Below are 24,809 nucleotides of genomic sequence, written 5' to 3'. Positions count from 1 at the left end.
TGCCCCTCTCCACCTAGATGCCACACAGGCACTTCAAACTTACCTTCTCAAAGCCAAACTCTTGACCTTCCCCCTCACTCTGATCCTTCTTCAGGCTTCACCACTTTAGTCAAGGGCTCTTTCACTCCTTCATACTCAAAACAAAAACCCAGGTGTTACTGCCAATACCTCAGTACCCAACCACATCCCATTTTACATCCTTTACATCTCTACCTTCCCAAGCCACCGCCCAGTCTGAGTCACCATTACTTTGCACCTGGATAGCTGCACAACAGCCTTCTAACTGGTCTCCACACGCCCACTTCCAGGCGCCTTTAGAAACCCAAACTTGGTATCATTCCCCTGAAGAAAATGGCCTCTCATTACTCTCTAGATAAAACCCAAATTCATTAGGGAGCTCTGCCTGCACTACTCCTTGCTCACCTCTCCCCCTGCTTCCTCCCTCCTTCACCTCTAGGACAACTGGTTCTTTCTGCTCCAAACATTTCCCCTCTCACTTTGGTGCTGTACAACTCCTAATTGTCCTTGGTCTCTCAGCCTAAATGCCAGCTTCCCAACACCTCACATTAGGACTCCATTAATTTTTTATTCTATCCCCCACAGTACTTCCCGTGATGCATTGGTTCAATTACAATTATTAACATACAGTATATGATGATTGTCCTTCTTCTCCCTTCCCCCAAGTCTTCCTCACTAGATTGGCAAGGCTTTGAGGTTAGATCAGCGCCTATCCTACCCTCCATTCTATCTCTTTGCCTTTAGCACTGCACTTACACATAGTAAGTACTTAAGAAATGTGCTTAATTACCTAATAATTGAATACACTGACTCATTCAACCCCCATAACAACCCTGTGAGGTAGGTATTTCATCAGACAAGGGGAAGCTGAGAGTCTGGGCAAGTGGTTTGCCCAAAGAACAGGGCAAGGGGAGGAGTCAGGTCTTGACGTCAAGTCCGGTGCTAAGTCCGGAGCCCGGATTTTTCCGCTCCCGAGCCTTGGCTCATTAGAGAAAGGGCCAGGAACCGAGCGGACTTTGAGCCCTGGTCATCCACGTGGACCAGAGGAGACAGGGGCTCACTTACAGAGACAGAGTTACGCCTCCGCTGATCTCACGAGTAAAAATCATAATCTGCTGCATATGCATGAGGGGACCATGGGTCCGTGATTCTGGACTGCCCAGAATGCGCCTGACTAAAAATTCTTCTGGCTTGAAGACTTTAGAGCCTCCAGAGTTCCGCACACGTACGCAAAAACTCCTCAAAAGGTCATTTGGGGTGGATATTTGGGGGATATCGGGCAAGGGCGTCCTCAATTTGGATCTTATGATCAGGCATCTTTTATAGACAGCCAAATCCCAGAAGGGGTCCTCGGCCGGCTGGACTAGAAGACGAAGGGGGCGTCTCCTCTGCTTCCTGAGACGTCTGTGGCGAGCTGAGGTGGAAGCGGGCTGCGACCGCGCAGGCGACAGTGGCGGCGGCGGCTAATGGCAGGGCTCTCAGGTACCGTGGTGTCGGCCTCCTGGGGGAGGGGTGAGAGGCCCCCAATGTGTCCGCGCCGCCATGTTGCCCCTTCGGGGTCACCTTAGGCGTCTCCTGTCCCTCTTTGGGGTTTTCTTTCCGCGCACCCTTTAGCCACCTATGTCCGGTGTCACGTGATTGCCTGTCTGGCCCCAGCCGGGGCCTTGGGAGGTCCTTTCCCTGCCCCAGGGCGGGTGACGGGACTCCTGGGTTCTCGCTGTGGCCTCCAAGGTCAGCACTTGCCTGTCCGCTCCCGGGATGGGGCAGGCAGAACGGAGGGAGCACAGGGTTGGGGGCGCGACCACCCCTCTTCAACCCCGGGTCCCATGGCAGGGGACCTGACATCTGGGAGGCCTGTCACTCTGTCCCCGCCAGTTCAGTTGCATTTTTATGCCAGAAGGGTTGTGGGGTAGAGGATAAAAGGGTCTCCTGCCCTGGGCCCCTGCTTCAGTGTCTGGGGTGAGAGGTTGACTCAACTTTGAGTTTCGGGTCCTTTTTTTACGCCGCTCTTTAGCTTTACGTCGTCTGGACAGCCGTTCCCTTTCCTCCATTATATATGGGGAGTGGCCCTCAAGGGCAGCCGAAGGAACGGAATGCCTGGCACACTTATAGCCTGGAAAGAAGAATGGGGGATGGGGGACAGTTGCTTTTTCCTTACCTCTTCCAAATCTTTGATTTTCTTCCAGGCCTCCGTGTCCCTTTTCAGTGCTAAATGTTGGGACAGATTGGGGTCTGTCCTAGGAAAGAAATGGTCTTTCTTATTTATAGGTTTGGATCGTGTTTTATCCCTTTCAGGGAACTGGTGTGTTGGGGACAGCTTCTGTTTGCCCTGCCTGACAAGGTCCAACCATCCCCTCAGCCTTCTGGACAGCAACACCAAAGCCAGGACCAAAAAAAGTTCCAGCTTAAGTGCTAATGCCAAGTGTTAGATCGTGTTTATTTGTTTTAAATAAGAGACTAATTAATGTCAAGCAAATGTGTTAAAAGATTCAGAGCCCTTGCTGATTTCCAGTGACCATATCAATTCTGTATCTGAAACTGGTCTTGTTATAATTCCTGCCAAAAATAATTTAACCTTTTATGTGTAATATGTTGTTTTGAGGAGGAATCTGGAAGTCTGGGTTTGGCCACCTTTTTTGTTGTTGTTCTCGAATATTTGAAACATTGAAACATATGCCTTCCATTTAAACCTGTGCTGTGTGATATACCAAGGACCACGTGTTGCCTGCCTCTCTGACTTCTGTCTGGGAATGCTCAGGAATCTGGGTCCTGCTGGGGTGTGGACCCTGTGGGAAGGACAAGGGGATGAAGGGAGGGTGACATGTCTCTGGGGCATATAGAAGTAAAAGGTCACCAGGGGAAAAAAGAGACTTGTCAGATTAACCTTGCCTGTGTGTGCATGTACGCACTTGTGCATATTTAAGTCCCTGGGGGGGGAAACTAACTGCAAATATAGACTCTCACTTTAGGGTGCTGGCTCCTGAGCAGGTACACGTTTGAAAGTAGATGTCTAGCAAACGGCTCACAGCAGACCTTCTCCCTCATCCAACACACATGTAATAAACTGTTGCTGTTCCACAGCGGAAGCTCAAGAAACTTGCCCTCCCTGCCCCTTCCTTCAGTCACAATCCAAATACTCCACAGATAGAGGTAACAGTGTCACATAAGGCCCCTGAGAGTCAGGGTACCCGAACTCCCCTGCAACTTAACTGAAATTGATTGGGCTAAGAAACTGACATTCTTCTTGGGGCAGTCTCACCTGTTGCTGCAGCTCCACACAGCCATCCCAGTTCTCTCCCGACTCATCTCCTCTATCCTTGGCCTTGTGGGGGTAACAGATAGTTTAGGGAAAGGGGAGGTCTGTGGACTTTTAGCCATGTGGACTAAGGAATTTGCAATAAAACTCTGTAGTCATTTTCAATTCCTCCCATTGCTCTCTATCAGAATACAGTGTTTTAATGGTATCACTGCTGGGGGGGGAATTATAAATAAGATGTGTTTGGATCAGACCTCTAGGCCTAGCACCGGAATAGAAAGTGAACACACTCCTCCTGTCTTCTCTGTTGGGTTGTGTTTGCTGTCAAAGCACGAGGGTTTGGGAATGGGGGACCAAAGGAGGGCGTGGACATGTACATTCAAGCCCACCCACGCGGGTATAGGTCATCACGGCAGCCCCTGTCTGGAAGTCTGTCATCTCACCATGCTCTGAGCCCTGCTGATGATGTATGGGTGGAGGAAGCCCCACAATGGGCTTTGCCAAGATCCTCTGGGAAGCCCTGGGGCTCCCAGCAGCCTCCTGCCTTTTAAAGATAGCGCAGGCGACTTAAGAGAGACCTGCTGTGTCCAGAGCAGCCAGACCCTTCCTTGCTGCTGCAGCCTGTCTCCCTGAACCCAGCTACCCTAAAACTGGGCTGAGGTTAGAGTATCTGGGGCAGTGGGCACACCCCTTGAAGGCTCTGAGGGGAGGGGCACCCTTCATTGAGAACACATGTTGAAATATGTTCATGGTTCTGGGGGTTTAGTGTGGAAAATCGCAGAAACTCCAGTCTTCAGACTTGCCAAGGGATGGGCTTCAGAAGGGAGGTGTGGGCATTGCCTACTCATGAGGCAAGAGGAGACCTGTTTTACCTTCAGGCTATGGTAAGAGCTGGAGCCACCCAGCCTAAGGAAGATGGAGTCTCAGATTGCACGTCCCCATTCCAGTCCCGTGAGTCCTGATTGCTATTTTGATAACAGAATGTCTCTAGTGTGTGAGTTCACTGGGATCTTAGCAGCCCTTTTACAGACAGGAACTAAAGATGAAGGTGAAGAAGTGACCTGGCCAGGTTCCCTGGGCTGATTGATGGCAAAGCCAATATCAGAACTGAGGTCTGCATCCTCCACCCCCATAATCCTGTGATGCTGGGCTGGAGTGAGAGGTGCTGGTAGTTGGGCTGAGAAACACAAGGTACTTGCTGAGAGGAGGGAAACATTAGGCTCAAGAGAGCAGAGTGCTTTCTGTTCCACAGTGTGTGTGACAACTCTGACTAAGCGATTTGAGGAAGTGGCAGAGAGAGAGACTTATGGCCCTCCAACTCCCTCCCTTTGGTGTTGACCCAGGAACAGGTGTGCGGTGACAGGGACATGTAAAGCTACAGACAAAGCGGAACAGACAGCAGGGCCAGTTGGTGAGGCAGTCAGCTGACCTCATGTGGAAGGAGTCCTGATTCACTGAGGAGTGGGAGAGGGGAGAGAAGTCGAGCTCAGCAGCCCACCCACCCACCCACCCTGACTTGATGGCAGGGGAGGGCCCAGGACCAGGGACCTGGTAAGCACCCCTAAAAATATGGAGGCTACTGCTAGAAGCATAGAACCCAGTACTGGGGAGAGTGAGCTGGAGACAGGTTGCAAGGGGTAGCGGAAGAGACCCTGGAGAGTAGCAAGACCAGGCAGGATACCTTTGTAGTGGTCCTGGTAGAGGTTGTAAGCTTGCAGGGGTGAGCTGAGTCAGGGAGGCACCTCAGCACACTGCTTATCGTGTACCCATTGCCTGAGCCAGTGCCCACCCTGCCCAAGTCTCATTTCCTTGGGGCTCCTGGATGGAGATAGGGCTTTGTGTTCTGAAGTTCTGATCACCCCCCCCCCCCCATCTCCCCACTGGTTACTAGTGCCCCATTTTAAGGGCCACTCCCATCATTTGCCTCCGCCCATCTTTCCCAGGGATCACCTGCCAAAACCAAGTTCTGATCACCCTCCCATTGGTCACTAGTACCCCATTGAAGGCCACTCCCACCATTTGCCTCCACCCATCTTTCACAGTGATCACCTGCCAAAACCAAGTTCTGATACCCTCCCATTGGTCACTAGTACCCCATTTTGAAGGCCACTCCCACCATTTGCCTCCACCCATCTTTCCCAGTGATCACCTGCCAAAACCAAGTTCTGATACCCTCCCATTGGTCACTAGTGCCCCATTTTGAAGGCCACTCCCACCATTTGCCTCTGCCCATCTTTCCCAGTGATTACTTGCCAAGGCCCCTTTCCCAGGACAGGTGAAGGCACCCACCCCTCGGGAAGCAGGTAGTGATCTCTTATTCTGAGACCACTAGTGAGGACTTCTCTTAGGGGAAGGGGATATGATCCTTCATCTCAGGACAGTGTTGAGATGGAACTGGCTGTGTGAGGGTCCCAATTTGTTACTGTCTTGTTGCCTCCCCCTCCTGCCCTCCCTCTCTGAAGGATCCTGCTCACTCCACAATGGGCACCTAAACCCAGTCTTAAGACATATATATCGCAGCCGCAAAAGAAACCACAAGAGAGAACTTTTTGGTGCACCTGCACCGCCCCGCAGGGTCCGAGGACACTGTGCGAGATGGGGGAGGTACTTTTTTATTTTTTGTAGAGGTGGTCCCTGTCCTCCAGGAGCTTACAATCTAGCTGGGGAAACACAACTAATGCACACTTACACAATCATTACAATTAGCAATTACCACAATATTGACCACAATTGCGTGAGACCAGGGAAAAGATCAGTGATAGGCTGGGGGCTCGGAGAAGGTGTTTTAGTAAAGTTGGGATTCTTTTACTGGTTGAATAGGTCCGAATTGAGTGACACATTTTTTTAGGGTGGGGTGGGCTTGGGAGGCAGTGAGGGAGAATTGAGGGAGCAAAGGCAGCAGGGCTGGAATGCACATGCCATAGGCAAGGGACAGTGAGAGTGCCCCACTCTGTTTCTTAACCGTCGTCCTCCCTCACCCACACCCTCCAGTCCCGCCACACAGGCATGTAGTTGGCTCCTTGTCTGCTGCTCAGAGATTCAGGGCTTCAGCTGGTGGTGTTGGAAGGTCCATTCTGCTGGCCGGCGTGGTTGTCTGGATCTCTGTGGTGGGCCTGCTGGCATGGCCATGGCTGTGGGGCTGGATATCGCTGTTCCAGCTTGGTCCAGATCAGAATGCCTGTGCCCAAATCTCGGAGGTCTGCTCCCTCCATCCCCCCTCCTCCCTCTCCCCCGCCCCGCAGTGGGACGGGTGCAAAGGGGGCTGGGAAGGGATCTGGTATTGTCGTCATAGCGGTACTGCTTCTCCGGAGGCCTGCCAGCCCCTCACTGACCTTGGCAAGTGCTCCTCTGGCGAGAGAGCACAGGGGACCCCCCATTCCCGGGCAGCACTGGCTCCCATGCTGGGTGAGATGCACAGGAGCACCTGGTGACAAGGCCGCCCAGGGCTGGGGGCTGGGGCCTCAGTTGGGGGCCCGCCGGCGCTCTCCCAGCACCTGCCGCCCGGTCCTCGACACGGTGTACGCCAGCTTCTGCAGGGAGTACCTGAACACCTGTAGTGAGAGACCCAGGACCTGCCCTTAGTGGCCGGCACCCGCAGCCTATCTGCAGCGCTGCTGTGCCCGCCCCCACCCCCCCCTCACTGCCCCGCCCGCCTGCCCTACTGGGAAAGGCGGCAGGGGCGCAGCCTGCCCACAAGTCAGGGCAGCTGGAGCTTTTCCAGCTGTGCTGAAGGCTGCATGGCGGCAAGCTGATTGGACCTACAACTTATGTATACCTCACTTCTTGCAATGGGCTGGGTCCCTGGATGATTTCGAAAAGGGAATCCTACCCAGTAAATGCAGCATTCCAGGAACACCTTGAAGGAAATATGCAATTCCTTTGGCAAAGAATTCCTTAGCAGGGAATTCTTCCTACAAAGGGTGTTTTTAGAGTAAATGATTTTATGGCAAAGTGCTTTCTTCTGATTTTTTTCTTTTTAAACAAATCGCTTTGCCTTAATTTGATTTTTTTAATAAAGCGAAATTGGATTTTTAGGAAGCGCTTTTTTCTTCCATTTTTCTGCAAAGAGCCTTTTCTTCTATTTTCCTCAAAGCGCTTTTATCTGATTCACTTTCTTGTTTGCTCCTTTGTCTAATTTTTTTCTGCAATGCGCTTCTTATCTAATGTAATTTTTCTAAGTGTTCTTGTCTATTTTTCCTGCAATGCGCATTTTCTCAAATTCATTTTTTCCCGTGAATTCCTTTTTTTCTAATTTGTTGTGGGTTGGTTTTCGCTAAGTGCTTTGCATTTGTTTTTGAGAAGTGCCTTTTTCCAACTTATTTTTTGTCCCAACCCCGCAATCACTTTATTTTTTTTAATGCAATTTCCCCGCAATGCGCAATTCTTTAAGGCAGAAAATTTTTGCTCCGCGAGTTGTAAAGTCTGTTTTCGCGAAACAGACGTGCCCCGCCTCCCTCCTGGGGTCGAGTCTGGGTATAGCGGGTTTTTCTTACCACGTTGGTCGCTAAGAGCCTCGGCGTTCCGTGGCGGCTGGCGCCCGCCGCGCCCCAACTCTTTGTTCCCGGCCGGGCGCGGGCGCACTGAGAAGGGTCTGCGCTAGGAGGAGGGCGCAGGGAACGGGTGGGGGCGCGTGGTGCCGGCCGCGGCACTCGGGCAGGCAGGGATCGCGGCAATCAGGATAGGACGGGTCGGGGAGGCGGCAATTACAACGTGGGCTTGCCGGTTTGGGGGCGCGTATCAGGACCCCTCTCCCACCCAGAACCGGGGCCCATTTACCTGCAGCAGCACGCGAAAAATGTACCAGCCGATGATGAGCAGTTCAGCCGATGCTACTGCCACTGCCGCCATGGTTCCGAGACTGGGGCGTCGAGAGTGTGCCGAAGGCTGAGGGTTCGCCGAGGGCCGATGGTCTCTCGGAGTCCGCTGTTGGGCGCACTGCCGCAGCCGCGGTGGCCGCGCCTTAAGTATCCGCCCGCCACCCAAGTGCGCATGTGCGTTTTCAGGGGTCTAATAGGGGGGGTAAGCCGGAGGCGCTCCTCATTCGCTACGAGAGAGGAAAAAATAATCCATCTGCTTTTTCCACACCGACCCCCGCCTCCCGAGTTTCATTTTAGCCCCTTTCCAGAAGATTCCGCCATCCCCGCTTTTGAATTTTAGTGTAAAATGGAGGGGAACTGCAACTCTTAGTAGCACATAGCGCAAGGGTAGGGGGTGTGTGTCTCTTGGTGCGGACCTCCTCTCTTCGAGCCCAGTGTCCCGTGCCGTACGAGAACCCACCTTCGGCACAGATGGAATCCTAATTTAGAGAGGGATCATCTACCCCACGGAGTAAAAAGGATGCCCCTCCCCGGAGTTTTAGCTTCACAGGCCCCTGTTCAGGACTCTTTTTCTAGTATTTGATGTGTTGTGAGCCAGGGTCCCCTGTTTCACAAGAGTGGGAGCGTGTAATCTTTCTGTGATCCTTGGGTCTTACGGTTGCCAGACCTACGGCGGTGGCGATTGTAGGAATCCTACAGTGCACAAAACTCTAGGCGGGAAAGTGGTAGTTATCAGGTATCTTTCCTTTACGGGAGGGATTGGCGCCTTTGTACGCACGGAAGGGATAGGATGAGCTCTCCCGTGGTGTGGTCAAATGCGCCCTGGGATAGTTTGCTTTTGCACAGGTCATTTCAACCTCTGTTTTCTGCTCTCCTCCCCCCAGACCCCGGTAGTTCTTCCTCAGCCAGCAAGGTTCTTTGTACCCGTTGCGCTGGGCGGCTGGAGCGAGGTTTTGCTATCGCCACCAGAGGGTTGTGGCTACTGCAGCTCCGTTTCCAGGCGCAGCAGTTAGACCTTGCTGACCGCGGTCTGCGAGCGCAGTCACAGCGCACCAGTGGCCCACCTCTGAAAAGCACCTCTCTCCAGCACGCTGCCTGGCACAGGGGCCAACTGTCATTTGTCCCTATGTGGACAGAAAATAATTTTGATTAAAAACTCAGAGGTCAGGCTCTATACCGTGCCAGCAGCAGTTGGAGAGTGTAAATCATCCAAGCGAGGTCAGTTTGGATGAAGTAGCATGATTTTTTTTTTTTTCTATATTGACTTTCGAAGAAGTTGGCTGGTTTTGGCAAAATGATGCCAGGCTGTTTGAAAAAGGCAAGCTCGTCCCAGGCTGCCATCTTAAAACAAAATATTTGATGATGCCGCCGCCGCCGCTGCAGCTTCCCGAAGCTTGCGAGGATCCATTGCTTGCGATCTCCTCCGTCGGCAGTGCGTGCGCCGCCAACTGCTTTAACTCTACTCAGCACCTGCTGTGAGAGAGAACCCTGTGCTAATCCTGTGGGGCGTGACCCTCCGGTGGCAACCACAGGGCGGTATTGTGAGGTCTGGACCCCTTGAGGACGGGCCGCAGCCCCAGGAGGCGATACATGATCTCTGCTGGGCAGGGCCCAGGCAAAGCCAGTCCACTGTTCGGGACCTGCGGGAAGAGCCCCGAAGCAGCCCAGGGGAGACACCCCAGGAGGCTTCCAGAAATGGTGACTCGGAGATGAATAGACTTCCACGGGTGGGCAGGGAGGCAAGGGCATTCACATTTATTGTTGTTAACCATGATCCATTTTCCCAAATAAGTATACATTCTGTTCCTGTTTTTTTTTTTTTTTTTGTCTGTCTGTCTGTTTTTTGTCTGTTTGTCTGTTATGTTGACTTTTCTCTTCAGGATCCCTGCTGCCTTGGTGATCCCAGGCTGACAGCCAGAGAGCACAGCGGCTCAGCTCCTGGAGAGTGAGGGTTGAAGAAAGCGGAGGGCAGCCGCCCACGCCCGCTGGCTCCCATTAGGTCGGTTCCTGCAGCGGTGCCCAGCGGCCTTGGCGAAGGCCCTGCCTGGCAGAGATCATGTATTGCCTCCAGTGGCTGCTGCCTGTCCTCCTCATCCCCAAGCCCCTCAACCCCGCCCTGTGGTTCAGCCACTCCATGTTCATGGGCTTCTACCTGCTCAGCTTCCTCCTGGAGCGGAAACCTTGCACAATTTGTGCCTTGGTTTTCCTGGCAGCCCTCTTCCTCATCTGCTATAGCTGCTGGGGAAATTGTTTCCTGTACCACTGCTCCGATTCCCCGCTTCCAGAATCGGCCCACGACCCCAGCGTTGTGGGTACCTAACAGCCTGCCTGTTTAGCTTTCCAAGGAAGCAGAAGACGGGAGGGGAGGCATTGACATAGGTCATAAAGCATTGGAGTTTCAAATCCCGCAGCCCGCGGGTTCCACATTCCTGACGGCGCCTTTTTGGCCTGTGATGTTTTATCCTTACAATGTGAATAATGGCACTGACCGGTGCTTTTATTGTAGAATCCTATAGTCGTGAGTGGTCTTGTGGTTGTGTGTTCTGTCCCCATCTTGGTCCCAGCTGGCAGGATGGCCACCCCCCTCGCCTCATTCCTGCGAGGAGTCTGCACCCATCCTGATTAACCACCCCAGCATGACCTGGGCTGATAAAATGCCAAGTCTCATTGTCACCTCTGTGACCCCTCATCAGGGTCTCCTCCTTTTCCAGTATGTTCCCAACTACTCAGTCCCTCCCTTTAGTTATCTTCTACCCCTTTCCTTTTTGGGGGGAGCATCTGTCCAAGACAGCGCTCATTTTTGCACTTATCTCGAATTTAAAGAGATTGCTGACGCCCGAGAGCCTCGCTTTTTCGCCCTTCTTTCCCTGGTCAGCAGGCTAGACAGAAAAATGTCTTGACTGTTCATTCACAAAATCTCCAGTATTTTTTCAACTTCATTTTTAAGAAAGAAGTAACAAATACACGTTACTCTTTCACCGGGGGGTTTGAGCTCATGCCCAGCCTCACTTCCTTTGCCCTTTCTCCTGCCTTCCTCAGCTGTCCCCAGGAGGGGGCGGGGGTGCCTCATTGTGTCTCCTGTGCATGCTCCGCAGGATTGAGGTGTAGCGTGTTCGTGTAGATCTAGACCTAGCAGTCCCCAGCCGAGTGAATGGAAGAATACTGTGTGTTTCGTAACAGCCACGATCCCCTTGATAGGTGTTTGGATATTTTTTGGTGTGCTGTACGTGTGTGTGTGTACGTGTACAAATACATGTGTATATTCCTTTTCAAGAAGCTTTATTGAACGTGTTCTGATTTTGAGATTTAGCAATAGCTAGCTATAGTGGGTGCCGCTACAGTGTTTATTTAGCATGGGTATTGCAGAGTGACCAGCACACTGGACTCCGAGGTGGTTCAAACAAGACAGAGAGGAGCAGTGGCCATCGTCCTCGTGCCTGGAGCTCCTTCAGTCCTGCACACAGAGACTGTATATTTTGAAGAATACACAGGAAGACTTTGTGACTGTCACTTGCTTTTTTTCTGTTTCTGCACTTCTGTAACAAGTGTTGGCAACAAGACTTTCTCCTGGCCCTTGCCCACTGGGGATCAGCATGGTTGTCCCTCCAGTCTGCACCATCTTTCTCTTGCCTGAGCAGGGAGGGAGGTGGGCCAGGCAGAGGACAGAACTGGATGCAATCCATCTGGGGAATGGGACCGCAAGGCCACACTTGTGGAACATTTGGACTGCATTCTGGAGCTTTTACTTCTGGTGTGTTCGTTGCACAGCTGTTTGAAATGTTTAATAAAGCTTTATAAACTTTACTTTGTGGTTTTATGTGGCTGTAGTCCATTTGGGTCGTGGTGTTGGATTTCTGAGTTGGTGGGGGCCAAGGGTAGCATGGAGGGGCTGAGTCCTTGGCGCCAGAGTACCTTAGCCCAAAAATTTGATCTGCTCTCTGGAGAGCAGATGGTGGGGTTGGGGGGTGTGGGGGGGGGGAGCAGGGGGCGGGCCTGGCGGTGAACAGGAGGGAGTCTGAAAGTTTTCAGAGATGAGACACTTGCGTTTCTCAGCTCCCATGGCTTCTCGCCTGAAACTGTTTCCCTCCATAGGAGATTTGAGTAACCGATCCCCTGACAACTTAAGACAGCTGGAACCCCAATCATCAAGGATTTTTATGGTGCTGCTTTTGAAGTAAAAATAAAGTGAAACCCCTTATGGCATCTGAACTGGAAAAACAAATAAGGCTGGCCGTCCAACCAGGGGCCTTAGGCTTAAACCAATGGGTAGAAGCGCAACAGAGGTGTGGGTTGGTGTCGTCGACGTGCATGTACTCCTGTGGCTGTGACCTTTGAGACGAAGCAGGATAGCTTGCCAGGGCCCTGTGCTAGGTGTCCACTTCTCGGTGTCTTCTAGAAGACCTAGCAGGAGCACTATGTGTCCAAGACACAACTGTTGTGAGGGTTTGCTGAGATAACAGTTGCGAAAGGTCTTTGGTAATTTCATAGTTCGCCTGTTTTACCTAGGTTTTTAGTTTCTTGCTGTAGTTCTGTGTAGTTTTCTCCTGCCCTTTTAAATCTCCATATTGTCAGTTTTCCTTTTTTCATTCCTACTGTTGCTTGTCAGTGTTTTCTCTTGATCAAAACTTGCCAAAGCTGTGGCTCGTGTGACTCATTTGGTTGGAGTGTCATCCCGTAACTGAAAGGTTGTGGGTTCGACTCTCTGTCAAACCATGTACATAGGGTGCAGGTTTGATCCCCGGTCCAGGTGCAAGAGATAGTGGGTCTGGGCACAGAGGCAACCAATCGATACTCTTCTCTCTCTAAAAGCAATTTTTAAAAAATGTCCTCAGGTAAGGATTATAAATTAAAAAAAAACTTGAAAAGATTTGTCCATTTTAAAGGTATTCTCAAAGAACCAAACTTTTATTGATTATATCTGCTGAGTGGTTTTCCTGACTGATTTTCCAGTGCTTTTCTGTCTGAATTCTTTTCTGGGTTTCAGGATATATTTCTTGGTTCAGAAAAGTCTTAAGCCGAGGAGCACACGTGTGGAAAGGAACGTTTGTTCAGCAAACATTGAGTCCCTGTATTATGCTTGCTGGGGATTTCAGGGGCAAGACCGGGGCCTGACTCCACAGGACCACATGATTCTAGCCTAGTGGGAAGACTAAGAAAATAGACAATTGCAAATTCCAAAAACAAAACAAAACAAACAAACAAAAAAGGCTTTTGTGGCCCTACTCTCCTGTGGAGGCACCTGGATGATAAATGAAGCCAAGATTATTGCTTATTTTGCTCTCCCTTAGAAACCAGCTTTCTGTCATAGGTCAAGCTTGCTTAAAAGTCACAAATAGGCCTCCCTCTGAAAGATCTCTGACCCTTCCCAGCAGGGAGCCTGTAGCCCAACCCCTCCCAAGGTGACTGCCAAATCAGCATTCTCTGCCCAACAGCACTCGCCACCTTACCAAGGCAGCACCGGCAGCACCCTGCCCTCTCTTCCTGAAACACCTTTCAGGAAAAGGAAAAGTAGATGCCTCTTCTGGAACACAGCAGGAGCATGCTCTCCAGTTCTGCTGGTCTCTGGGCTCCTAGTGTGACATGGTACCTGCTGGACCCCATGGGGCCTAGGTCTGGGCTTCTTTAGGAGCTAGTCTGTGTCCTGCTCTGGGCCTTCGTGTCCTTATAGGTAAAGTGTAGTCTTTGGAGCAAACACAACCTTCCTAGCCCTAATATACAGGGAATCTTTTTTCCTAGGATCTTAGGATCCTCCTGGATACATTTGAGGAAGGTGACTAAGCTCTGGGAAGGTGGCAGTGCCCTTGCAGGGCAGCCTGCATATGCTTTATGCTTTAGCCAGTGTGCCCTGCTATGCCTCTGTCAGGAAGCCTTCCTGGATTTCTTCCCTCACCCTGGAGATCCGCTTGCCTAAAGCACTTTACTTAGCCCTCTGTTTAATGCTGGTGTCAGGGCTACGCAACTTTCTTTTGTAATGATTGGGCTCCTCTTATCTTCCAAGGGGGCCTGAGTTGTTAGTATTCAATCAGCAGGTCCTTATCAGACTCCCATGTAGGAATGCAGGACTTTGGGCCACATAGTGGACAAGGTGGATAGTCCGTGACATCAAGGAATCGTCTGGATGTGTGTGTATGTGTAAATAAATAAATATATATGTATTGTGGTGGGTGACCATCAGGAAGGTCATTGCCCTTCCTAAGTCCTTGGGAATGGGGAGATGTGGGGAAGGCAGAAGACAGGCTGGGGAGGGAGGAGGACAGAGAAAGATGAGAGAAGGAAAGCTGACTCCCATGGAATAGCTGCAGGAAAGGAGGCCAGAGGAGGACTGTGGGAACCTCGCCTCGGGCACCCAGTGCAGAGCTCACCCCTCACTCCCACCGTCCCGCCCCCTCCCATACTAGTGAAAAGGTCACTGCTCTGAAAAGAGGGGAAACTAAGGGGTGCTCACCTCAGCAAGTGATGGAAGCTGATTCTGACCGTGAGGGGCTTATCTGATCTCAGCCCAGGACAGCCCCCCCTTCCCAGTGCCTTCCTGAAAGCCAGAGTGGGGGTAGGACTTGGTCTACCAGGCTTCTAACAGAGAATTCCCTATCTTGAGAAAAACTTCAATTAGGGAGTGGGCTCAAGGTGAAGGGAAGAAGCTGCCTAAGCAGCAGCTAGAGAGACTTCAGAGAGAAGTCCTTGATCTCCTTTTGGGTTATCAGGGCTCAAACAGTGGGTCGGGGTGAACTTGGAAACAGTTTAGGACTAATGAACCTTGAGAGGAGAGGCCTCTGGGAGTCCCGGGCCCTATGCCCTTGCCTTTGTGCCTAGGCCCCGCTAAGCCTCAGTTTCCTTACCTGTAACATGGGTATCATAACATGCACCATAGCCTTGCTCAAGGTGAAGTCTTCACAATGTTACTTCCTCTCTTCAGTGGCCCCCCACCACCAACCATTCTTGAACTCGGGCACAGATGTGATCTGATCACCAGCTTTCCCATTCATTCATTCATGTAAGGAGCATTGAGCCTGATGCAGAATGAGTCCAGTCCCTCCTGGAGGGGCTCAACTCAGCAGGAGGGAGGGCAGCGGAAAGTCCTGTAAGCAGATAATTACAATGCCGTGTCATTCAGGCTGTGGCAGAGTTAGCTGGGAGAAATTGTTTGAGAGACCATATGTCTCAGCATGAATTTCCTTATTTTTTACAAGCCCCCAAATGACAGTATCCTAAAAGGGAGAGGATATCAAGGCATAGCTCTTTCCCGAGAGGCCAAAATCCCGGCTTTGCATCTCTGCTTGGCCGCCAGCTTGCTCAGGACCTTCATGGATTTTCCCCACTCTTGGAGAGAAATCACTGCCTGTCCAGCCTCTTCCTCATGAGGAACCAGTGCCGGATGTGTTTGGGTGCTGTCAGATGTGGGTTGCACATGACCCTTCTCCAAAGACTAATCCTTTGAGTGGTTCTAGCCTCTCACCACTTTTCTTAGGCAGTTTGGCAGTTTGTGGGAAGTCAGCACTTATATAGCTCACCACGTCTTCCAAACGTAAGCCCTCTGCCGATGCCCAGCCCCTGCACTGATAGTGGCTGCCCCAGGGGTGGGAGTGGGTGGGGAGAAACAGGGAGCTTAGGCCCTGGGCCCGATCCTCACTCACTGCCCCTGCAGCCTTGCTCTGCTCTGCTCTGCCCACCCTTCTTCAGGGTGCTGGACCAGGAAGCCTAACATTTCTAAAGCCATTTTCTGTAAAACATGAGTGAACTTTACCCTTGTTACTTCGATCTTGGAGATACTGTGTAAAAGAAAGTGTGTTAAGACAAGCAAGTGTTTAATCAAAAGACCTTTTGTGTTAAAGAATCAACTTTAAATCTCTTGGGTGCAGAACTGTCAAGAATCTCAGCTTAACATCAAGGCAGACTTGAAAGGATCTCTGAGGGAGGAAGACAGATAGCCCTTCAGTGGTTCCCTGTTACCTGTGGTCCCAACTTCTTAGCGTGGCCATCAAGACCCTGCACAGCCCTCGAGGGTATGGCGTAGCCTTTGTCCCTTGACCAGGCACAGTACCTGCCTGACCAGGCCTGGCACGGAACCTGTTGGTTGTCTGGCTGGTGGGGGTGCAGGGGTAGATGGACAGATGGCTCAATCCATGTCTAGACTCCCCAAGGAATTAAGTACCTCATTCTTTCCTTTGGGTTTGTCTCCCAAGTCTCCTCTTGACATCTCCGAAGTGGAAGTATTTTCCAGTCTGCAGACTAATATTTTACACACAGATATCACGGACACTAATATCTCCCAAAACTACATGAGAAGGACCCCGTAAAAGGCTCCACAGCCTGGCGTCCTCCCTGTGACAACAGCGGGCTGTGAGTCCCCTCCCCTCACTGGATCTCAGTTTCCCCACTTGTCAGATGAGGTGGTTGGACTAGGTAATTCTCGAGTTCCTTTCTAGCTCTAGCATCGCCCTCAGATGCCTTGGTAACCTAGGGCAGCAATTGGACAGGGGGCATGATGGCCCCAGGATCTGGGTCAAGTCCACCTCTTAGAGCATGGAGGAATCATGGTGATGGTTGCAGCACCGTTGAAGATGAACTTGGCAGTAACTGGTGGAGAGGTTTTTCTGCCGATGGTGAAATGTCCTGGCAGAGTCTGTACAGGTAGGTTGACACAGGTGAGGAACGGGTATGGGCTCTCCTCTTATAATCCCTAAGTAATATTTCCTTGCAAAATCAGAAGCCTCAAGACTGGTCGCTACCAACTAGATTCAGCCATTAATACTGGCAAAGTAGTGAACCATCTCCTCATACACTGTCCTGGCAGGGCTTCCAGAAAGGCTTTCTTCTCCTGCCTCTTGAACGCCTCCTGAAAGCATACCTTCCCACAGCCTTGCAGTTGCCTGTCCAGGCGGTGTGTTCTCTGGGAAGGCCGTGGCCCTGATGCCATATCAGCAAGAAGTAGCTTAGCTCAGAGTCAGAGCCACAAGGGGAAGCCTTGTCCAATATTGGGGCCCTCACTATTGAAGGAAAAATAATAATTTATTTCCAATCTCACCTGAGAACACGTACCCAGATTCAAAAACTGTTTTAAAAGACCAGTAAGGAGCTATGTATCCACTAAAAACCAGGGAGGGAAGGAATTAGATATTTAACAAGTGTCTGAATGGGGGGTACCCACTAAGCTGAAAAGCAACAAAGTGACATCAAGAGAGTGAAGACCAACCAATCTGACTACGTCAAAACTAAATATTTCCAAAGTCAACAACATCACCAGCAGAACCAAAAAGCAGAGAGGGTAAACTATTTGCAGATCCATAATGTATGGAAGGACACACGCAAAAACATTAATAGTAAAAATGCAACAGATAAGTATGTAATTCACCTACACAGTCCACAGAAGAAATAGAATTGACTAAAATTTTTTCAAAAAAATATTTAATTTTATTAATAACTGAAGATCAACAATGAAGAACATTAAGGAAATAAAAGTTTTTACCAACAAACTAGGAAAAAAAGTTTAAGAATACCCATTGCTGATGCTGATGAGGATACAGTGGAACGGGCACTATTACTCAGCGCTAAGGCAAATGTGAATGGGTGGAAACTTTTTGGAAAGTAATGTGATGGTCGAAGAGATGGAGAGATGACAGTTTCACAAAGGGCAAATGGTCTGTGTATTTATACAACATTTATTGAATGTCTACTTGGTGTCAGGCATGGTGCTGGGTATTAAAATCGGAAGGTAAGATGTGGTGCCCGCTCAGTCAAAGAGCTAAGAAAGACACAGATACTAAAATGATACGTAGTAAGAAGACAGCCGGAAGTGTGCTTGGGACGTGGGCAAAGCATGGAGCCACTGGGGTGGGTGGTGCCAGTGTGAAGTTTTGTGGGAGCATCCAGGGGCATTCCCAGAAGAGGCACCTGGATGAGTCGTTTCCAGGTACAGAGCAGAGACAAAAGTAAGAAGCATCATGGACGAGCTTGTAGATAGTTCGGGCTTGCCAAAGCATGAAATAAGAGGCGGGGACGGAGAAGGCAGGACCAGATCACATAGTGCCGGCTCTGTCCGACTGAAGGAAGAATGGGGTCTTTTTTCTCTTGACAAGGGAAGCATGGGAGCATTTTGAGCAGGCAGGTGTTGTGGTGAGATTTCTGTTTTAGCTTGATCATTCTGGTTGCTTGAAGACATTTGGAAGTGCAAAAAGGCCAATGAGGAAAGGATTGCCCTGATCCAGGTAGAGAGGGTAAGGCCTGAATGAGGGTGGAGGCCAAGAGGATGGCAAGAAGGTAAAATCAGGAGAACCTGCAGACCAAGAGTGCCTTCTATGTTTCTGTCTTGGGTTACGGGGTAGCTGGGAGAATACCCAGGGGAAAGAACAGACTTTGGGGACTGGCTGGAGGAAGACTGTTCAACTCGGTTTTGGACAAGTTGAGTAGAACATGGGTGTCCAGGTGGAGGTAAGTAGAGGGTTTGGAGCCAACAGGAAATTTGAACAAAAGATTGGGGTGTGGTTAATGGCAATTATAGCCATGAGCTTTGGTGAGGTGGCCCTAGGAGAACATGGCAGCGGAGAAGAGAAAGGGGGTCAGGGCAGAGGACCTATTCCCCTGTTTAAGGGGTGGATAGAAAGAAAGAGCCCATGAGGCAGAAAAGGAAGCTTGAGATGGGAAAGCACCTGGAGCCTGTGTTGGCATGGAAACCCCAGGGATGTAGAGCATTTCCAGGAAAGAATAATAGGCAGACAAAAGAGAAAAACCAGTTAGATAAAGACTGAGAGCCCACTGGATGGAGCAATTAGGGGGGCCCTGAATCATCATGGAACTTGAATCGTCATAGAACACAAGGTGGGCAGAGGAGAATGAGAGGGGAAGGGAAAGCAGGCAGCATGGCCGCCTGTCCTGGGAGTTTGGGATCCTGGGGAGAATCTGCTAGAGTTACGATTTGGGTCAGGGAGCATTTCTAAGCTGGCTTGAAAGGAAATAGGGAGAGACATGATAGAAGAGAAGGTGACAGAGCTGTCACATGAAGTCGTCCTGTCTGCATAAGTCAGAGGCAAGACCAGAGGACAAGGGTGGTAAGGAGGGAAAATGTTCACAGGTGACCTTGACCAGAGCTGTTGTCAAGTTGGAAAGTATATACACCAGTTTGGCGCTCGCCGAGGAAGTGTGGGCCTATCCCAAGGAGGATAGATGGAGAACTAGGGATACGCTTAAAAGAGAAGGTGCAGAGTTCCTGGAGTAGGGCCAGACACGGAGCTGTCACTGGCATTTTTAGGGATGGATACAGGAAGAAGATCCTACTGAGGAGGAGGGGCCAGAGGAAAAGATGAAAAACTCAGGGAAGAGAGCATTTCCAGAGGTCAGAGTGGACACTGGTGAGTCAGATGCACAGGAGTCAGGGAGGTGAGGGCTTCTCCTGGGTCTGGTCTTTGGGGACCTTTCCCATGGCAACTTTGAGGGAGGGAGAAGCCCACCCGAGTGGTGAATGATCTGGTTAAGAAAGCAGGGCAAAGGGGAAAACCTTTGGGGGGACAGTGGGTCAGGGAAGGCGCTGTTTCTCACACACTGCCATCTGAAGGGAGGAGGGCCACGTAAGCTGGGTTTGAAGAGCAAGGACAGGTCATGAAAGGGGCCCTGGAGCGCGGGGATTAAGTGCAGAGGTGAAGGGATTAGTTGTGTTGGCGGAAATGGACAAAATTGATTTATGTACATTTTACCAAGTCACCTGATCCTCATGTTCTTCTGGAGGCTTTTCCTCTGCCCTCTGGGTACTTAACTAGAGCTCTAATTAGCAGGAGTTTCATCCTGCCTGTGTCTGGGGCCATGTCTTATTCATTCTCCGTACCTTTAGGCACCTAGCAACAGGCAGCCAGCTAGGTAGGGGCAGAATAATTACTTTCTGCTGGAAACCGAATGTCTGCAATGGAGGCTCAGAATTTGTTTTACCACGGAGATTTTGTGACAGTTCCCAGGTAATCAATGAACAAGGGGGAAAAAGGTCAAGGTTGAGTCTGTCTGGGTGTGAAGCTATCTGGATCTCAGGAAATACACTCTGCATTCCAGTTTGGACATAACTCTTTCTAGTTTATGTGGTGGGGTCATGACCGTTGTCTCCTCTGGTCATCCCAACCCCGTCCTCCCTTCAGATGGGAGGGCCACCCTTAGTGGGCCACCTTAGCTCCATTTCACAGGTTAGGAAGCTGAGACCCAGAGAAGCAGGTCAGAGGGGCAGTGATGGGCAGTGAAGTGGGTGAGGACTTGGGGCACAGTCTTAAATGCTATGTCTTAACCTCCACTACCTGGCAGTGGCTCCTAGACATCCATTAATTCTACTTTCACATTCGGACAGCAGTCAAGGTCAAGAGAGAGCCTCTGTCTGACTGGCTGAGCTCAGGCCTCATGCCACCCCCCAACAGGACCTGGAGGATGAAAGGCAGAACCTGGAGGATGCCCTGGCTGCTGTGGCTCAGTGGATTGAGCATCAGCCTGTGAACTGAAAGGTCACTGGTTTGATTCTCAGTCAGGACACATGCCTGGCTTTCAGGCCAGGTCCCCGGTTGGGGGGTGTGAGGCAACTGGTATGTATCACACACTGATGTTTCTCCCCCTCTCTCTGTCCCTACTTCCCCTCTCTCTAAAAGTAAATAAATAAAATCTTAAAAAGGAGAGAGAGAGAGAGAGAACCTGGAGGAGGGGCCTCTGTGGCGTCTGTGTGAGAAAGCAGTCCGGGTCCCACCACAACCAACCACATAAAATGGGGAAAATTAGGGAGAAGGCAATTTCTCTAAATGTAACAAGAGGCACTAGGGAAGAGTGAGGGGTGCTGGGAAGCCCAAACCCAGAGACATCCATTACAAGAAATAACGAGAGGCAGAGAGGAAGCCACGTCCGGAAAAGTGAGAGGCCTGACCCGGGCCAGTGGAGATGGAGAGAAATAGGTTAGAAACTTGTAGTAGAAAAAAAGACAGAAATAATTGGCGAATGACTAGCCATTAGGGTGCGAGATTAGCCACTGGGTGAAGTTGGGTGTTAGGGTGAATGGTGGGGAGGCCCCTGGGGTGGGGAACACCGCTTGGGGAGCCACTATGAGGGGCAGAACTGTGGATTCAGATACAGCCAGCGGGGTCAGGGTCACAGCCAGGTGGCACCCAGCAGGCACTTGGATCCAGATGTGGGGGTCAGGGAGAGATGTGACTGGAGTACCAGCCCAGAGCCATGGCCATTGGAAGAGTAATGGGAACCCTGAGAATGAGTTGAGCTCACCAGAGAGAATGGGACAGGACCCAGGGCAGAATCATGAGTTACAGTGACATTTGAGGAACCAGTCAAGGTGTGGGCAGGCAATAAGAAAGAAAGAGAAGCAAGGACCTGAAAGATGCAACAAACAACTAGGAGAGTGGGTTGCCATGACAACCAAGGTAGTGAAGACTTTCAAGGAGAAAGTAATCAACACTGTTGAATGCAGCCGAGAATTCCAATAAGATAAAAACAGAATTTTTTTCTTTGGATTTGATGATTAGTAAGCCTTTGGTGACCTTCATAAGTGCATTTTAGGGGAGTGACAAGGGCCATAAGCTGGAATAATGTCAAGATGTGAGGGGGCGGTGAATCCATCACTAAGAGCCCTTTGAAGAGTCCGGAGGGAGGACTTCTAGGTGTAAGGGGTCGGGGCGGGAGGCATTTTCTAGGCAGACATTAACTCCCAAATGTGATACACATTTTTTAGTGACAGAAGTTCACTCACTCCACATTTTCTAATCCAGCACCTACTGTGTGCCTGGCAGTGTGCCTAGCACGATGGATACTTGGGTGGATGAACTGAAGGAGACAAAGTCCCTGTTCTCATGGCGCTTGTCTGGGGTAGGGGGAGACACATGCCTGAGATAACCACACAAACGTACAACTCCCAGCACTGACAGGCGCTCTGAAGGAAAGGCGATCAGTCCTGGAGGGTGTACAACAAGGGGACCTGCCCTGGGCCGACTCCAGGAGGCATCCCTGAGGAGGTGACACTCGAACCAGGCCATTAGAAAGGGGAAGGAAGTTAATAGGACAGAGTGAGTTGGGGAAAAGCACTCTGGGCAGGCCGAACAGCCTGTGCCAAGGAGGTGAGGCGAGACCAGAGAGGCAGGCGGTGCTGGCGCCGTGGAGCTTCGGCAGCCGAGGCTGAGCTCCTGAGTACATCCCTAGACACAAGGGAAGCCGAGTGAGACCTGCCCTCGTATGCCACGATAGCCTGAGACTGTTCCGTGGGGGAACTTAGAGGCAGCACGGGTAGACTCGGCAACCGGTTAAGAAGCTGTTGCTGTCATGGTGGCCGGGATCTGGGCACATCAACATGTTCTGGTTAGACTGGGTGTTGGGTGGGATGAAGAGGAGCGGGGAGGGCAGGAGGTTTTCAGGATGACCTGGGTTTCTGGCTCGCCTTGCCGGTGATGTGGCAGTGCTGTTCTCAGACTGGAGAACAGGGCCTAGAAAGGCCCTGGGCCTGTGAGGCAGCTCCCAAGTCTTGAGGTATGAGCTGAGACTCACCCAAATGGAGGTGAGGAGGAGGTGGCCGAACGCACAGAGGCGGAGTACAGGCTGGGAAATGACAGAGACCGGTTCACAGCTCCTGAGGGACCCTGGGCGGAATGTGAACTGAACTGATACCAGGTTTCTGGAGCATTCTGGGGCTGTGAGGACTGCAGAAGCCAGAAACCTAACCCAGGAAGCACCCACATTCAGGGACTGTAAAGAAAGGGCCAGAGCGGTCTTTCGGAAGAAAGCTGGAGCAGACAGCTCCTCCAGAGAGGTCAGGGGACCAGGGTATGTGCAGAGAGGTCAGGGGACAAGGGGCGGCCCGTGAGCCCCTCCAGTGTGCAACCATGCAGTCAACATGGCGCCCTGGAACTAAGTGCCTGGTGGCCGTGCAGATGGATAGCCCCAGGGCCCATGAGAGCCCTCTGGGGACTTTTACCAAAGGCAGTTTGGGGGGCGGGGATGTTAACTAAGGAGACAAAAGAGAAAGGAGCAAAGTCTAGGGCTTTTTAATTTTAATTTTAATTTTAATCTTAAAGGAAAGAGCAATGCTGGCCCATGAATATTCCAAGGGAAGTGAGCCTGAGTGATGAAGCGATTAAGGATGGAGACAATTACTGGAATGAGCTCCCCAAGGGCTGGGATCAAGTGTTGAGGTGGATAAATTAGTTTGGGGCAATAATGTGGATTTGACTGGAAGGGGCAAAATTGAATTATTTACCTTTTAGAGAGTAACTTGATCTGCATGTTCTTTTGGGAGCTTTCCTGTGACCTGTGTGCTCGCTGCAGTGCTAATGAGCACCGGTTTCGCCCTGCCTCATGGCAGGGATGTGTCTTCCTATTTTTTGGGTGTAAGTTCTGTGCCATTTCTGCATTCTGTTTACATTCACCGTCTGGATGAACTTCCCATCCCCCTACCAGACACGGAGCATTACCCCATTTCACAGAGGAGGAAGCGGAAGCCAGAGGAGGAAGTGCCTTGCTGACACACAGCGCAAGTGGCAGGAGCTGGGTTCAGCCCTCGGTCAGTATCGTGGTCCTTCCCAGGACCAGGCTGACTTGAGGGGAAGAGGGTCTGCCAGGCCCCGGTGAGGATATTCCGCAGGCACCTGCAGAAGGTTGGCAGTCCGGTCCAGCTGGAGACCCACCAGACAGTCAAGCATCCTGTCAATCTACAGTGATGGAATCGGCAGTCCCGGCATTAGAGCAGGAAGTGCTCTGGTTCAGAAGCCTCCCCACCAAGGGAATGATATAGATATTCTGTATTTGCATCTAAAAATGCCGAGATTTCGACACAGTGTTTCAGTCTTTAACCTATCTGAAATGGTTTTTCATGTAAGGTGTGACACGGATCTAACTTGATCTCTTTCCAAATGGATAATCGGTACGCACTATTCACTGTGCCTACGCCATCTTTTCTCCTGGTTCCCTATGTCTAGACTCTGTTCCAATCTGTTGATCTATTTGTCTACTTCTAGGCCAATACCAGATATTAATGAGCAAAGCTTTATCTGGCTACCTGATATGGTAAGTACCTCTTTCTTCCTGGCCCTTTATTCTTTTTTTAAAATTACCTTGGTCCTATTACACATTTACTTTTTCACATACATTTTAGAATCAGATTGTCAAAGTTACATGAAAAAAAGTCCTGTTGGAGTTTGGAGTGGGACTGCATTGTAGGGAGAAATAGCATCGTTAGGATATCAGTTCTTCCCACCTGTGAACATGGTGTCTGTCTCCATTTAATCAGTCTTATTTGTTTGGGTTGGTTTTTAATGACTTTTAATAAAGGCTGGTTGCTTTTGTCATAAAGGTTTTTCACACTTCTTAATAGGTTTAATCCTGAGTACCTTATCAGTTCTGTTGCTTTTGTGAGCAGAAAAAGTTGTTTTTTTTCTTTCCAAATTTTAATCAATTTATTCATCACGATGCTGTATTCACAGACACACTCGGAGTAAATGTGCTTTGTCCCTGGGCACACAAGTGAGAACGCAGTACACATGTAAAGTAGAGCTAATTGGCTGGAAATGAATTAGAACTTTTGAATTAAATTTTAATTACACAAATAAAACATGAATGTATTTTCTTTTAAATAAAATTAGATGGTTACAGATAAAGAGGTTTCTACTAACCCGCCACACCTCCTCCTCAGGCCCCTTCCCCCATTCAGAAGTTGCTTTTAGGCTTTTGCTGTTTGCCCAAAATGTTTTCCTGTTCCCACTGAAACACAT

At 50.5% G+C, this 24,809-nt stretch overlaps 2 protein-coding genes and 2 long non-coding RNA genes across 7 annotated transcripts; 3 read left to right on the top strand and 1 right to left on the bottom strand.

Moving 5' to 3' along the window:
- The first annotated feature begins 662 nt into the window (after positions 1-662).
- LOC118496834 lies at positions 663-2,701 on the top strand. Its single transcript, XR_004899394.1, has 2 exons — positions 663-1,500; positions 2,314-2,701. It is a non-coding gene; the product is annotated as an uncharacterized LOC118496834 (long non-coding RNA).
- Positions 2,702-6,033: 3,332 nt separating this feature from the next.
- Positions 6,034-8,262, bottom strand: NNAT (neuronatin). Of its 4 annotated transcripts, none has more exons than XM_036009811.1 (3): positions 8,051-8,262; positions 7,768-7,870; positions 6,034-6,825 (listed from the first exon to the last, which is right to left on the bottom strand). In XM_036009811.1, the coding sequence occupies exons 1-3, from the start codon at positions 8,120-8,122 to the stop codon at positions 6,599-6,601; spliced, it is 402 nt and encodes a 133-aa protein (XP_035865704.1). In that variant the 5' UTR covers positions 8,123-8,262; the 3' UTR covers positions 6,034-6,598. The 4 variants fall into 4 exon arrangements, with proteins under 4 accessions (XP_035865704.1, XP_028379531.1, XP_028379530.1 ...); XM_028523730.2 differs by lacking the exon at positions 7,768-7,870 and adding an exon at positions 7,050-7,130 and having other exon boundaries at positions 8,051-8,259; XM_028523729.2 differs by lacking the exon at positions 7,768-7,870 and adding an exon at positions 7,055-7,130 and having other exon boundaries at positions 8,051-8,258.
- A 1,709-nt stretch (positions 8,263-9,971) lies between these two features.
- Positions 9,972-11,895, top strand: LOC114506216 (BLCAP apoptosis inducing factor). Its single transcript, XM_028523733.2, has one exon. The coding sequence runs from the start codon at positions 10,148-10,150 to the stop codon at positions 10,409-10,411; it is 264 nt and encodes an 87-aa protein (XP_028379534.1). The 5' UTR covers positions 9,972-10,147; the 3' UTR covers positions 10,412-11,895.
- Positions 11,896-12,927: 1,032 nt separating this feature from the next.
- Positions 12,928-24,585, top strand: LOC118496833. The gene is made up of 3 exons (XR_004899393.1): positions 12,928-14,223; positions 18,194-18,201; positions 24,574-24,585. It is a non-coding gene; the product is annotated as an uncharacterized LOC118496833 (long non-coding RNA).
- The last annotated feature ends 224 nt before the right edge of the window (positions 24,586-24,809 follow it).

The sequence above is a fragment of the Phyllostomus discolor genome, chromosome 9, assembly GCF_004126475.2.
Source record: "Phyllostomus discolor isolate MPI-MPIP mPhyDis1 chromosome 9, mPhyDis1.pri.v3, whole genome shotgun sequence".
Taxonomy (NCBI): Eukaryota; Metazoa; Chordata; class Mammalia; order Chiroptera; family Phyllostomidae; genus Phyllostomus; species Phyllostomus discolor.
The sequence above is the reverse complement of the archived record's forward strand: the minus strand, read 5'-3'. Positions and strand labels throughout refer to the sequence as shown.

Coding starts and splice junctions, on each gene's coding strand:
- NNAT (XM_036009811.1), bottom strand. CDS start 8,122: ATGGCGGCAGTGGCAGTAGCATCGGCTGAACTGCTCATCATCGGCTGG. Junction 7,871..8,050: donor TTTTTCGCGTGCTGCTGCAG/GTAAATGGGCCC, acceptor CCCTCCTCCTAG/CGCAGACCCTTCTCAGTGCG. Junction 6,826..7,767: donor GGCTCTTAGCGACCAACGTG/GTAAGAAAAACC, acceptor CTCTCACTACAG/GTGTTCAGGTACTCCCTGCA.
- LOC114506216 (XM_028523733.2), top strand. CDS start 10,148: ATGTATTGCCTCCAGTGGCTGCTGCCTGTCCTCCTCATCCCCAAGCCC.